The sequence below is a fragment of the Vespula vulgaris genome, chromosome 3 (assembly GCF_905475345.1).
Source record: "Vespula vulgaris chromosome 3, iyVesVulg1.1, whole genome shotgun sequence".
Lineage (NCBI taxonomy): Eukaryota > Metazoa > Arthropoda > Insecta > Hymenoptera > Vespidae > Vespula > Vespula vulgaris.
Window position 1 is genome coordinate 660058 of NC_066588.1, and position 13329 is coordinate 673386.

Below are 13329 nucleotides of genomic sequence, written 5' to 3' on the forward strand. Positions count from 1 at the left end.
AAAAAAGGTGACAGAAAAATGATTGTAATTACGAATCGTTCAAGTTTCCTTTAAAAGACGAGCAAAGTATTTTTTCGTGCGTAGGTATGCGTAACAATCGAGGAAGAGAGGGAGAGAGAGAGAGAGAGAGAGAGAGAGAGAGAGACAGGAGATCGGAGAAGTCGCTCGATCAGCATTTTCCTCGGTCGAAAACCGGAGCCCGTTAACAGGCTCGTTCGATTAATGGGTCAAGTATGTATGATCCGTCGCTCGTTCGTTCGCTCGGCCGACAGTGAAAATATTTCTGCCGTCCGAGGGTTAATCAGTAGATTAGGCAGTCGGTGGTGGTAGCTCGTTGGAGGAGATAATCGCTTCGATAGGGGTGACAATAGTCTAGAGACTCGCGGTTTAAGGGTGCCAGGGTACTTTTAGTTCTTTCGAGGGCTTGTTTTCCTCCCCTTCCCTCCCTCTCTCTGTCTGTCTGTCCGTCTATCTTTCGCATAGTCAATCGATTCCCTCTCGTGCAGCAATGCCTCTCTCTCTCTCTCTCTCTCTCTCTCTCTCTTTCCTCGTTTCGCAGACATGCAAATGGGATACGAGACGCCGTCGTTCTATGCCACTGGGCCGGTTCGTTCCTGAGAGACCGGCACGGAAAAAGAGCAAGAGAGAGAGAGAGAGAAGGAAAAAATGATAAGGAGAGCGTAGAGGAGAGTAGGATTGAGAACCCTTGCTCGAGCGTGTTAATGAATGATATTTTTTTCATTCAACCGCACCCTGGCCTACATTTCAAACAGAGCTCCAGCGTGGCACTGGCGCCTCTCCGCTTTCCGATACGCAGTGGCTCGTAAAAATGGCTGAGGAGGCGGGGGTTGTGCCGGTGGTGGATGGTAGAGCGGCCTGGAACACCGGCATAAGGGGGTGGGCTGGAGGTGGTTTCAGAGGAGTGGAGGCGTCGGAAGAAAAAAGCTCGACTGGCTTCTGGGCCAACGGAGGAGCTCGGATAAAAGCCGAAGAGAGAGAGAGAGAGAAATAGAGAGGAAGCGGGTGAACGGTCTGCAAATTTTACTCGACCACCCACAATTTTCTCGTTAAAGTTTACCATCGTGGCATCGCCAGGACGTCGACTCTCTCCCTCTTTTTCTTTCTTTCATTCTTTCTTTCATTCTTTCTTTCTTTCTTTCTCTCTTACTGATTATTTACTTGGCCCAAGGACACACACGACGAATCGCGTCGAGCGATTAGCCAATTGCCACTTCCATGGACCATTTAACGGAAAGGATGATAAGGACGGGGACGGAAGGAAGGCAGTGCCGAGCGCTGGGGAAATTAGGGACGTTCGCGACAACCAGTTGATTCTTGCTTTGTTGTTCCTACCCTCGTGTCTACCTTTATCGTCGATTACGCGTCTATCGTTGTTAGAGAGAGAGGAAGAGGAAGAGAGATCATCCAAACGACCTGCGTTTCTTCATATTTTCTAAAAACGAGCACGATATATCCTAAGAGAAAAAAAAGTAAAGACACCTTTTAGCGAAAAAAGAAAAACTTGGCTGATCGATCCAGAAATAACTTTTCACCTTACTCGTCACTTGCGATAACGTCTCCTACTAGACCGCAGGTATTTTATTTTTTAATTACACGAGAAAGCTAGCTACTTTCCACGTGATAATAGCGTCGAAAATACGAGCGCCGGTGAAATTTAGGATGGAATTTTAAAGGGCGTGCAAGAAAGTGGGTAGAAAAGAGAGAGAGAGAGAGAGAGTTTTGTTTTACGAAGCAGAGGACGTATAAGCTAGTTCGAGACATATATAACAGGGTCGTTGAAGCAACGATAATGTTTCGATGAGTGGCGGGGCAGACCCCAGAACGATTCGTACGTCAAAATTAACGACTTTGCGTACTGTTGTCCCCAATTTCTTCTTCATACCGTTCTGATGTATATTTATCAAGATGCTTCTTAATTATCGGTTATTTCTTCGAACGAAACGTCTCTCCTCGTCCGTGCATTTCTCTCTTTCCGTCGGAAATTATAACGAGATAAGAAACGCATAAAAGAAAAAGGAAAATAAAAAAAGAAAGAAAGAAGGAAGGAAGGGGTATTGGGGAGAGTTAATAAGACTCGCGTGCGTAATCACGTGAGACTCGGCGAGACTCGCGGTTGCTTCCCCTTTTATGACGTGACTTCTTCGAACTTATCGTCATTTCCCGGCTCGATTCTTTCGATTGCTTTTCAGAGAAGCGACAATTGTTATCTTTACCTCCAACGCATTTTTTCATTTTTACCGAGTCGAGATCGGCGATTATATAGCGCCGTATTATAAAGTTTCTGGAAAATCAATTATTCTTGAAAGAAACAAGAATATCCGTACGTTACTAGTTTTTGTCCGTTACATAAAAAAAAAAAAAAAGAAGAAGAAGAAGGAATCGACTGGAGCATCGCAAAAGAGAGAAAGATCGTGAAACGAAATAAAAATGTTCGCGACGATCGTTGAACCGTCGATCGATGTTTGATCTCGATGTGTATGATTTCAGTGAGCGGGAGGACGGGGACCGGAGGGGCGCCCTTGTACGGGCGATTGGTCGCCGAAGAGCCCATGCCCCCAACGGTATGCGGCGGTGGTGGTGGCGGAGGTGGTGGGGGTGCCGGTGGGGTTCCGCAGGAGACCCCCGCGGACATCCACGCCATGCAGGCCAGGATACCCCACAGATTCCGCGATCCAGCCACGGCACCCCTGCGGAAGCTCAGCGTCGATCTTATCAAAACCTACAAGCACATCAACGAGGTAAAAACGATTCACCTGCTACCACCGTGACATTTACTTTTTCTTATTGATCGTAAAAACTTGAACGTACTTGGATAGATTCAGCATTTATAAAGAAAAAGAAAATAGAAGAAAGGAAAAAGAAAGCGTAGTGTCTACCTTGACATTTGTAGATTTATGAAAGAGTCGCTCGAGAAGTTAGTTTTTTGGAATAAGTTATATACCAAGAGGACATTACCATTTCCTCGTCTTGTTAGAAACAAACTGCTCGTTCGGTATGTCCTCGTAAGCCTTGTAATATCCTTCGCGGAAAGTATCGTTCTCTCTCTCTCTCTCTTTTGAGACGAAGCAGCGAGGGAAAAGGGTCGACGTTCTTGGGAGTAAGTTTTCGTCGGAAAAAGAATTACGGCTATCCTTTCGTTCGTTCATAGGATATTGCTCCGCGAAACGTTTCGAACCCCCTTTAAGGAACGTTTTAAGGCCACCCACGTGAAACGCGACAACTCATAGGACACTCCTACGCGTCCGTAATCGTCTCGAAAGTCTCTCTTCCTATCGCACAAGAGTAGCGTGACGTTGTCTCGAGGAATCAAGCGTCATTATGGAAATGCGAGGCTCCTCGATCGAACAGAATGACGTATCCTTCGAATCGTGCCGGATATTTTATTATTCGGATATACATTTGTTATCCACGCGCATATCGACTCTTTCTTTTGCTTTCCTATTTTTTTCTTTTTCTTGTTTTCGTATTTTTTTCGTTCTTGAATTCACGCGAAAACGATAAATGTATTTATTTTTCAATCGTATATCGAACGAGTCCAGGAACAACAACGTATCCGATCACCTGCGCGATAAAGAAGCGCGTAGCTCTTGTAAAAAGCTAATCGTTGATAATCGTTCGAGTAGACGTATGCGTCGTTTCGTCGAATTCGATACGAGAAAGTCGATAGGATGAGTGAGCCCGTAGGAGAGATTACGCTCGTCTTCCGCGAAAGACGACTCCTAAGGCTTTTCTTCGATAAAAATTGGAAAAGACTCGCCGAGCTCGTTAGAGAGGCGGAGTGGAGAAGCAGGATGAGAAAAAGCTCGTGAAAAATTGGTCGAAGGTGGACGACTCGTTACGGTCCCATTCACAATAAAAAAGGAGAGCGAGAGAGAGAGGCGGGAGGGGAGGGGAGAAATAAAGAAAAAAGTCTCGCGTCGACGAGCAGTAGTAAGGAGGTCCGAATTGAACTATTAATAACGGCGATGGAGTATCAACGAGACTGACGAGCTCGCGCTTATTTGCTAGCCGATTTCTCGACTTTTCTTTTTCTTGTACTTTTACTTTATATACGTATAGATACGTTTGGATTATTAGCATCGAGCTCCCCCTCCTCAGCCCTCCTCTAAGAAGAGATACGTCTTTTTACGCTGAGCACAAACTTTTCTTACGACTGTGAATACGTTTTGAAAAATGTTCGAGCAGCATTTTCATTCTTCTTGTTCTTTTTTCCTTTACTTTTTCTGATTCTTCTTATTTTTCTTTCGTCGATCGATAGTCCGCGGGCTCATCCATTCGTATGCTTTCTTTCCCCTTAAAGAAATGTTCTCTTTCTTGAGACAATGATTCGTAAGAGAGGTGTATCGGTAGCCTTGACATTGCTCTTCTCAAAGCATACTTGCATATTCTTACTATCGACGTACGATCAAGACGCGAGGAGGAGAAACGTGCACGAAATTTTAAACAACGACGCGCATACGACCCTCTCGGTCATCTTGCTACTTGTAGATTGCAGCTTAGTGACGTCACGTTGACGTAGTCGATGACGCCAACGCGTAGAAAGAGATACACGCGATAACGCGTAAACAAACGATAGAAAGGATGACTGCTAGTTGGCAAGATTTGCCACCCACGCGAGAGAGAGAGAGAGGATTCATGGAAGGTTGTACTGTCGGAGAATCATCAAAAATACGAAACGATTCGCAAAGAGAGCCACGGAATATCGTAGGTTACTTTAACGAAGTAGGTGGATGAGAGAGCGAGATAGATATTGCCTTATGATATATAAACAGCTGTTGAGCTCATGGTCGAGGCACGCCGGTGACCCGTACATCCATCTGGAAATTTTATCTCACACTCTCGATCAATGATTTATCGTTATCTCTTCCAAGAATTTCTTATCTCCTTCGCGAAACGTGTGAGGATTTGTTGTGGAAAAAAAAAATCGCGAAAAGAAACAAAACGAAAACAGAAAAAAAAGCAAAATAAGAAAAAGGAAGAAGCGAAGACGAGAACAATTTATTAGACGGTTCTTGCGATATTCAGGCTTCTCGTATTATCAGCAAAGGACCTCTTCTCACGTGGGTCGTAGTAAAGGCCACGAACATATAAGGAAGGCGAACGTGTGACGTGCCTTTCGAAATCCCAGTGACAGCGGATTCGCTTGGCAACCGAAGCCGAACCACGTTCGAGACGACGGCATTAACACTTCTCGAGCACACCGTCGTAACCGGTGGCACGAGAGAAAGAGAGAAAAGAGAAAAAGAAAGGAGGACGACGCGAAGCAGAAGAGAAGGATGAGAGGGTGCCGAGAGCAGCGCTCGTAGCTGCTCCATCGGTACATTCCTATGGAACGGTGGGGGAGAGAGGTCTGGAGAATTCTGCATATCCGTTCAGATGCAGCTCGGCTAACTATGCGTTTAGGTGGATAACCGCGATGAATGAAGATTGACGACTTCGAACTCCTTCGAAGTTATAATCCCTCATTTTTATTCTCCTTATTTTCTCTTTTTCTGTTTCCTTTTTCTTCTTCCTCTTTTTTTTAAGAGACACTTTTTTATCATACGAAATTAACCGAATCAAGAAAAATACATCCAAGAAAGGATTTCACGGAGCGTTTCTTTTACTATTTCGCGATATTAATAACACGTTTACGAAAGACGATTGATCGTAAAAAGAGAAAGAGAGTAAGAGAATAGAAGAAGGACGACGAGGAGAAGATGCATGGAGCGGAAGAAGAGAGGAAGGTCATTTACGACCCAGTAAGCGTAAATGGGTTAAGAAAAGTTTCGAGCTATCCTTCTACGGAGTTTTCCGGGATTTGCAACTTCCGAAGGATTCTCTCTCTCTCTCTCTCTCTCTCTCTCTCTCTCTCTCTCTTCTTCTTAGCTTACGATTAATTAGCCACGATTTACATAAATCATACGTTCGAAGGACTATCCTACGGGTGAGTCCGCGTTAAATAGGGATCGCGTGCTTTCGAAAATAAGTGTGTGAGAAATAGAGAAAAGGAGGGAAGTTCGATCGTATTCTCCAGCTGTCTCGCGTTCCGCTCCGGTGCCGTTACCGCGACGGCACAAAAGCAAGGATATCGATAAAACGGACGGCGATATAAATAACGCGAATGTATCCGTGATTAGTACGCCGGACGAAGAGGGGAAAGAAAACCTGATCGGCTAACGGAGGTGCATCGAAAAGAAAGAAAGTAAGAAAGAAAGAGAGAGAGAGAGAGAGAAATAGAAAGAGGAAGAGAGAAAAAAGCTTTGGTGGAACGGCATTGCATGCTGTTCTTGTAATCATCGTCTTACCGCCTCGGGTTTCTTCGTTCGTGCGTCGTCCTAGAAGACTCGTGACCGATTCTCTTTGTTTTCTTTACTTTTCTAATGTTTTTTCTCTCTCTTTTTCTCTCTATCTCTGTCTCTCTCTCTCTCTCTCTCTCTATCGATAATTCAAGAATGAGTATATAGAATATATAGTAGAAATTGCAGAAAAAGAGAGAGAGAGAGAGAGATGTGTTGGGGGAGAAGCAATAAAATCAATCCACAAAGTCCCGACGCGAAAACAATGGACAAGATCGCGAAACACTTAGCATATATACGAGAGAAAACTGTCTCTCGCCCTCTATGCGGTCCTGACGTTCCGTATCTCGAGTTTACTGTAAGACCCAGAGGGAGAATGGGCGAGAAAGAAAGAAAAAAAGCAGAACGGAAAAATAAGGAATATAGATAGGAGAAAAGAGTACGAGAGAGGAAATAAAAAGGAAGAAAGAAACGAAACGAAACGAAACGATTCGCAAAGCCCTTTAGCCAAAGCGAGGAAGAACCTATGCGAACTACCGATCGAAAGACTTTTTCCCCTTTCCCTTTATATTTCTTCTTCTCGTTCTTCTTCGAATGTCCTTAAAACTTGTATATGGAAAATATTTTTTCGAATCGAACCGAATCGGCGGTCGATCGATCGATCGATCGATCGCGAATTTTCAGTTGAAATTTTGTCGAATCGAATAGTAGTTCGGCTTGTATATGTCGATGGAAGGGCAAGAAGAAAAGGAAAGAAGGGAGTCGAAGGTTTAGTTTCGACGAGGAGAAAGGGCAAACGTGGAATCGAATCCCATCGCCCGGGGCGCTCGTCAAAAGTCAGAATAGCTTCGCGAATAATTAAAGACGACCCAGATGCCAGCCACTCGCTTTTGCTCGTCCCTTCGTGTACGACCTACGTGTAGAAGGGTGTCCATACGTCGAGATAGAGAAAGAGAGGGGGATGGATGGATGGATGGAGGGAGGGAGGGAGGAGGGTAGGGGTCAAATTTACGAGCTTACGTATACGACTCTTTTAACTCGTGGTCCATCGATCATCGGAGACTCTTCGTCCTTTTATAAGGTCACTTTTTGTAGCAGCATGGATTAATCGATGAAGAAAATCTCGATCTTCGCCAGATCGAATCAATTTTCTTTATTCTTTTTTATTATTTCTCTTTTTTTTTTTCCCCGATTAGACCATTCCCCATCGAGATGAAATGGTTCTTTCTGATTGGAACTTTACTACGAGCTTATGGAGCTCGATAAAAGGACCGGTTAATTCTTTTATATAGATATAAAATCGGTCTCCTCTAATCTCGCTACTCTTTCGTTTTTCTTTTCGAACGTCTAGATCCTTGAATATGTACGCACACATACACGCACGCATATCGTAGTCACGAAAGAACCAACCGAAAGATCCTCAAGGTCTTCTTCGCGATGAGAAGTTGGAAGGGCAAGTTAAACTTTGCTTTCTTTCTCGTTGAAAGATCTCTTCATCGATTCTTAGCGCTGGAAATTCACAAGCACGGCTCGAATACCGTTAAGAAACGGAATAGAACGCCTAAACACGTATCTTATTATGTTCCCTCTTGGAATGCAAAAACGTGAACGCGTTTGATTAAATCGGGTGCGAATTGGTTGTATCCAATAAACGATGTCATTATACGACGATGCGTTGCACAAGTAAAGTATACGATTACATCGAGTAACGGATCATTGTTCCGTCTCTCTCTTCCCTTCTGTCTCTCTTTTTCTTTCTCTAACTTTGACGCAATATCTTATCTTAGAGCGAACGTTGGTAACGTCATAAAGATTAGTCGGAACTAAAACTCGGTCGATTCGTCTCGAATAGCAAACAAGATTATAGACCAGCCAGAAAAATTCGATGGTTTCCGAAGGAACAAAGGATGAAGGAGGAAAGGCTTTCGTTTCAAGACGGCCCGCTAACTCCCTTTTCTATCCTCGACAGAAGGGGCCTTGCGTCCTTGAAATCTTTGATCGGCGCTCTCCTTCGTTGATCCTCGATTCGATCGATGAACGAAGAGACGGAATTAAAACGTTGGAACGAGAAAGAGAGAGAGAGACATTTTTTTTCGTAGAAACTCTCTTTACAAAGAGACCTTGAAGTCGGTAAAAAAAAAAAGTTGGAGCTGCAAAAATAAAAGATAGGCCCGTTACGCATACACCTTCTGGAGGTTCAAACTCTAAAGAAAGAGAGAGATGAGCAATGTTTATGAATAAATTTGAAATTAGCGCGAATTTCCAACAGCTGTTCGTTTCTCTTTATTTGCCCACGTGTTCGTCGAGTCACGCGTTCGCGATACTTCCTAGCCTAGTCTCGCCATTTTGAGAAAAGTAAACGGCGGCTCTTTCGATTAGAAAATTTGACAGGGAAGATCTCTCGATCGCGTCTCGAACGAACGAATCTCTTTCGCTTCGTTCGTTCGCTTCGTGCGTTCTTCGCGCATTCCCAATCGGCGACTCTCTTTTCTCTTGGACAAACACAGAAGAGACGGCTGAGCGTGCATGTAAATGTGCGCGTTCGTCGAGGCTCTGTCTTCTCTGGCTGGCCATGCCAAAACTTTCCGTTGACCGTTGCTCGAACTCAGTGACTCAGAAACGGTTCCACCATTGCAGTCACGGATTATTAGTTGCCGGTGCCCCGTTCCATTTCTCTTTTTCGAAGAATTTCAAGATGGTTGCGATTAATGCACCGCGCGGATTCTTTTCTCTCTCTCTCTTTCTCTTTCTCTTTCTCTGTCTGCTTTTCTCTCTAACAATTTACATACTTTGCGGTGACTTTGTAGTGGAACTCGTCGAGTAAGGAAGAATCGTGATTCGAAGCGAAATTACGAAAGTAACGTAGCAACGGTGAAGTTACCTTGAGACCTTAAAGAAGACAAAAAAGAAAAGAAAAAGAAAAAATACAACAAAAAGGAAAAGAAAAAAATCGAAAGCCGGTTATACGCGAACAAAGTAGTAGTGGCACAGAGAAAGAGAGAGAAAGAGAAAGAAAGAAAGAAAGAAAGAAAGAGAGAGAGAGAAACCTCTCCTCGGCGCTTTCAACGACGAAAGAAAGAGTAGACGCTTCGAATTCCCGACCAAACTCCCTAACAACGTCGTAAAGTTCCTACGAATATCATTGAAGGAAAGTATCATTATTGATTTGTCTAATATCATAAGATGGGAAGGATTCGTAATGGTTCGGGGAGGGGGTCCGCGTTCTCTGGTGTGTTCCAAAATGGTGGGAGGGAAATCCGAAGGTGGACTGATGAATCGATAAATCACGAATATAAGAGAGAGAATTGGAAGATCGCGCGGTTGGATCCGCGAAAAAGCGCGAGGACGCGCAAGAGCAGAAGGAAAACGAGAAGGGGGAGAGAGGAGGTGGGAAGAAGTGGAACGCAGACGTTCCGGAAGGTCGTGGAACGGCCTGGGCCGGCGGCGGCTGCTCTCTCGCTCGTTTCGTCTGTCACTTCATTCATGACTCGGCCGGTAGTCCTGATCACGCCCCTTCCATCTCTCACTATCTCTCTCCCTACTCTCCATCTTTCCTATCTCTCCTCTCTCTATCTCTCTTTCCGCCATATTCCCCTTCCAATTCCAGTCAGTCTACTCCCACCCTCCAGCTGCTGCCTACCTAGTCTCCTTTCCTCCCCTCCTCCACCTCCTCCACCTCCACCTCCTCCTCCACAGTCGTTTCTCTATCCTCTATCTCTGTTTCTCTTCTTCCTCCTCTCTATCTATTCAACTTCTTCTACGTTCGTCGAAGCAGAGATTCATAACGGCTCCACGACCATCCGATGGCGTTAGTCGTCTTCTCTTCTCCTCGTAATCTTCCTCGCGTTCTCCTCCTCCGCCTCCATCTTACCCCTCTCGCCGTCATCTCTCGCTATCCTCTCGCCGAGGACCGCACGAAAAAAGACGTCTTATATATTCTTGCTCTTCGCAAAACGCCCTCGATCGTCGTGCTCTCCCGACCATAACGAACCCTCTCTTTTCTCCTATCTCGAAAATTCTACACTCTTTTAGCGGAACGAAGAAACGATCTATGATCGGATACCCCTTCGATCGGAGGATCGCGGTTTTAAAATTCGATGGAACGAACGTTGATCTCGCTGATCGTGCTAAATCAAAGTTTTATTAATAACACGAGAGAGAGAGAGAGAGTGGGAGAGAGGGGAGGGGGAGAAAGAGAAAGAAAGTCTACGACTTGTATATATTATTAAAAAACGTAGGAAAGAATAATAGCAACGAGCGTCCTCGCGCTCGAGTAATTTCCTACGTTGACGATTTCGCGACTCTATTCCCGGGCATTATAATTTCGTTCTATTAAGACTTAACAAACCGGGTTTCGAAAGTGGGACGCCCCTATCCGGGCTGCTCACTGAGCGCTAGTTTATTTCGTTTGTCGCATAAACGCGAGAAATCCCCGTCGTATCGTTTACCTCTTCGTAACCAAACGCATCATTTTCTGATATTTCCGTTTAACGATTCACGCTCGAGCGCGAAATAAAAATAGAAAGGATCGTTTAGCGAAACGCTTTGAAGAATATAAATTACACGTTTTAAATAGAGAAAATCGGAGAAGATGGCAGGACGATCGCTAACGGCTCGAGGACTAAGTAGTACCTACTTGACCCCCCCCCCCTCGGTGCACTTTCAAAAGAGCGCGTATTTTGGCGTTTTTAATCTTCGCCGATGTCAAATTTCGACGAAAGTATCTTCCTATTTATTCTCATCGTTGATCAAATTTAATCATTCGGCCGTACTCCGAAATCTACGATTTTATTGACACGCGACCGTTTTCCCATTAAAACGATTGCGTACTTGGCGCCAAACAAACATGGCGAATACGGTTAGTAAGATTTCTCCGAAGACTCTCTCTCTCTCTCACTATCTCACTCTTCTCCTAAACGTTATTGCAGCGTTTAGGAAGTAGTTCTTCGTACTTTGTCGGCACGCGCGTCTCTTTGCATCTCATTTATCTTGTAATAGCAGGAACAAATAGTTATCAACGCGAGTACGTTTTTCAATCTTGCGAGTGTTTATCGCGTACTTATGAAAGGAAATTGGAATAAAAAGAAAGGAATGAAAAGAAAAGAAAAGAAAAGGAAAAGGAAAAGATAAAAAGAAATAGAAGAAATGTTTCGTAAGATCGGCGCCTCGGTGCGTCTCGCGGATGACGTTTCGAAGTCGCGAGATGAGTCGAGAGAAAGAGAGAGAGAGATGCCTATGCATCTTATATATGTTGCCACCCACTGTTTCTTTCTCTCTCTCTCTCTCTCTCTTGATCGGATTCGTTCGTCTTGTTGTTCTCTCTCTCTCTCACTCTCAGCGTAGGGAGAGCCGCGCGTGCTTCTGTGCTTTCCGTCTCCCTCTTCTCATCGCGCGCTTCGTAGTGGCCCTGGGCTGCTTTTGGCGAGGATGGTGGTGAACGCACCATATGGGGCCGGTCTCATGCACTCGCGCATAGCAACAGAAACGAGAGAGAGGAAAACAGGCTAGCGGCGTCATCGTCTTCTCTCTCTCTCTCTCTCTCTCTCTCTCTTCCCCCTCTCTCTCTCTCTCTCTTTCTCTATATATCTTACACGACGCACACCGCACGTACGCACGTACGCACGTACGCACTGGTACAAGCACGGAGGAACTACCGACGCGAGAGTGTGTGCGTTAGGCGGAAGGTTGGGTACGAAAGAGGAGCGAGAGAGAGCGAGAGAGAGAGAGAGAATTGACGAAGAGGGGACAAAAGAGAAAGGGAGGGCCGGCGAGGTGGAGTGGGAGGGTGGACACCACCCGGTGACGATCGGGCGGCGACGTTGCCTCCGACAGGACGAAAGAGAGAAAGAGAGAGACGACAATGAAATCGCGTATCTACGAATTCGCTTATATCCTTCGGGACGATACCGGTTTCTTCTACCTACGTGGAGTGCCGAGAGGAGGTATCTTCTCCCGCGTTACGATTCTTCGCACGCCACGTTGGGCGGCTCGTTATTTAACGTCGTTTAAGAGGCGAGGGAAGAGGAAGATTATCCTTATCTTTGGAATAAAATAGAACGGTCCTTGGTTTATTGAAATTCTTTCGAAAGTTCATAGTGTTTTAAGGTTAGGACGTCTGTTGTGTCAATACGTTCTCAGGAAGGAAATATTTCGGTTTTTACTCGATATTTTCCCGACGAGTACGAAAAGTCGGCGAAAGATAAAAGTGTATGTGCATGGAAACGTTTTATCTTTTAATTTGCATTACACGGAAGTATCGTTGTAAAATTATTAAACGACCTCGTTTCGATAATACGTTGTTTCATTCTGATTCTAATACGTTCGTTTGATTGGCGTAGTAGTCGGAATAGTCGGAACTCTTTCGCCGTCGTTTTTAGCGTGAAAAATGTTTCGAGGTTCTTTCGAAGATCTTTGAATCGTCATGACGACGACGATGATGATGACGACTCGACGAGGCAACGACAATGACAATGACAATGACAACACAATAACAATTTTTCATGATGTGTGGGGACGGAGTAGTAAAGTAGTGTAATAGTAGTAGAGTAGTAATAGAGTAGTAGTAGTATAGTGTAGTAGTGTAGTAGTAAAGTAGTAATAGTAGTAGTGTAGTAGTAGTAATAGTAGTAGTACAAGTGTCGGGAGTTTTTGGCGTCGTCCGTCGAACGGCGTGGTTTTCACGTGGTCGCAGGCATATCGATTGCTGGAGAGGCGGCAGATCGGATTCTGCGCCCTCTTCCCCTTTTACTCCTCTCCTTACCCCTCTTCTCCCCGAGACCTCGTCCTTTCCTCGCAGACAGATCGTTTACCGAATTACATGGCATTTTTGTTGAGAAAACGCGACGCTTCCAACTCCTTCGCGGGGACGCGCGCTTCCTCCATGTTTTTCATTTATTTACTGTTATACAGCGGATCATTACTGCCATTACCATAATAATAATAATAATAATGATAATAAAGATAATAATAATATTAATAATAATAATTATTATTATCATCGTCATCATGATTGTTATTATCACGATACGAA

The 13329-nt window shown here is 44.7% G+C and overlaps 1 protein-coding gene across 5 annotated transcripts in view; it reads left to right on the top strand.

The window, feature by feature from the left end:
* LOC127062706 (serine/threonine-protein kinase minibrain) overlaps positions 1 to 13329 on the top strand; it is a 49562-nt gene that overhangs the window by 25164 nt on the left and 11069 nt on the right. For all 5 annotated transcript variants that reach the window (XM_050991369.1, XM_050991372.1, XM_050991370.1 and 2 more), the window contains exon 3: positions 2509 to 2759. In XM_050991369.1, the coding sequence (XP_050847326.1) occupies positions 2509 to 2759 (251 nt within the window). The remainder of the gene's footprint in view (positions 1 to 2508; positions 2760 to 13329) is intronic.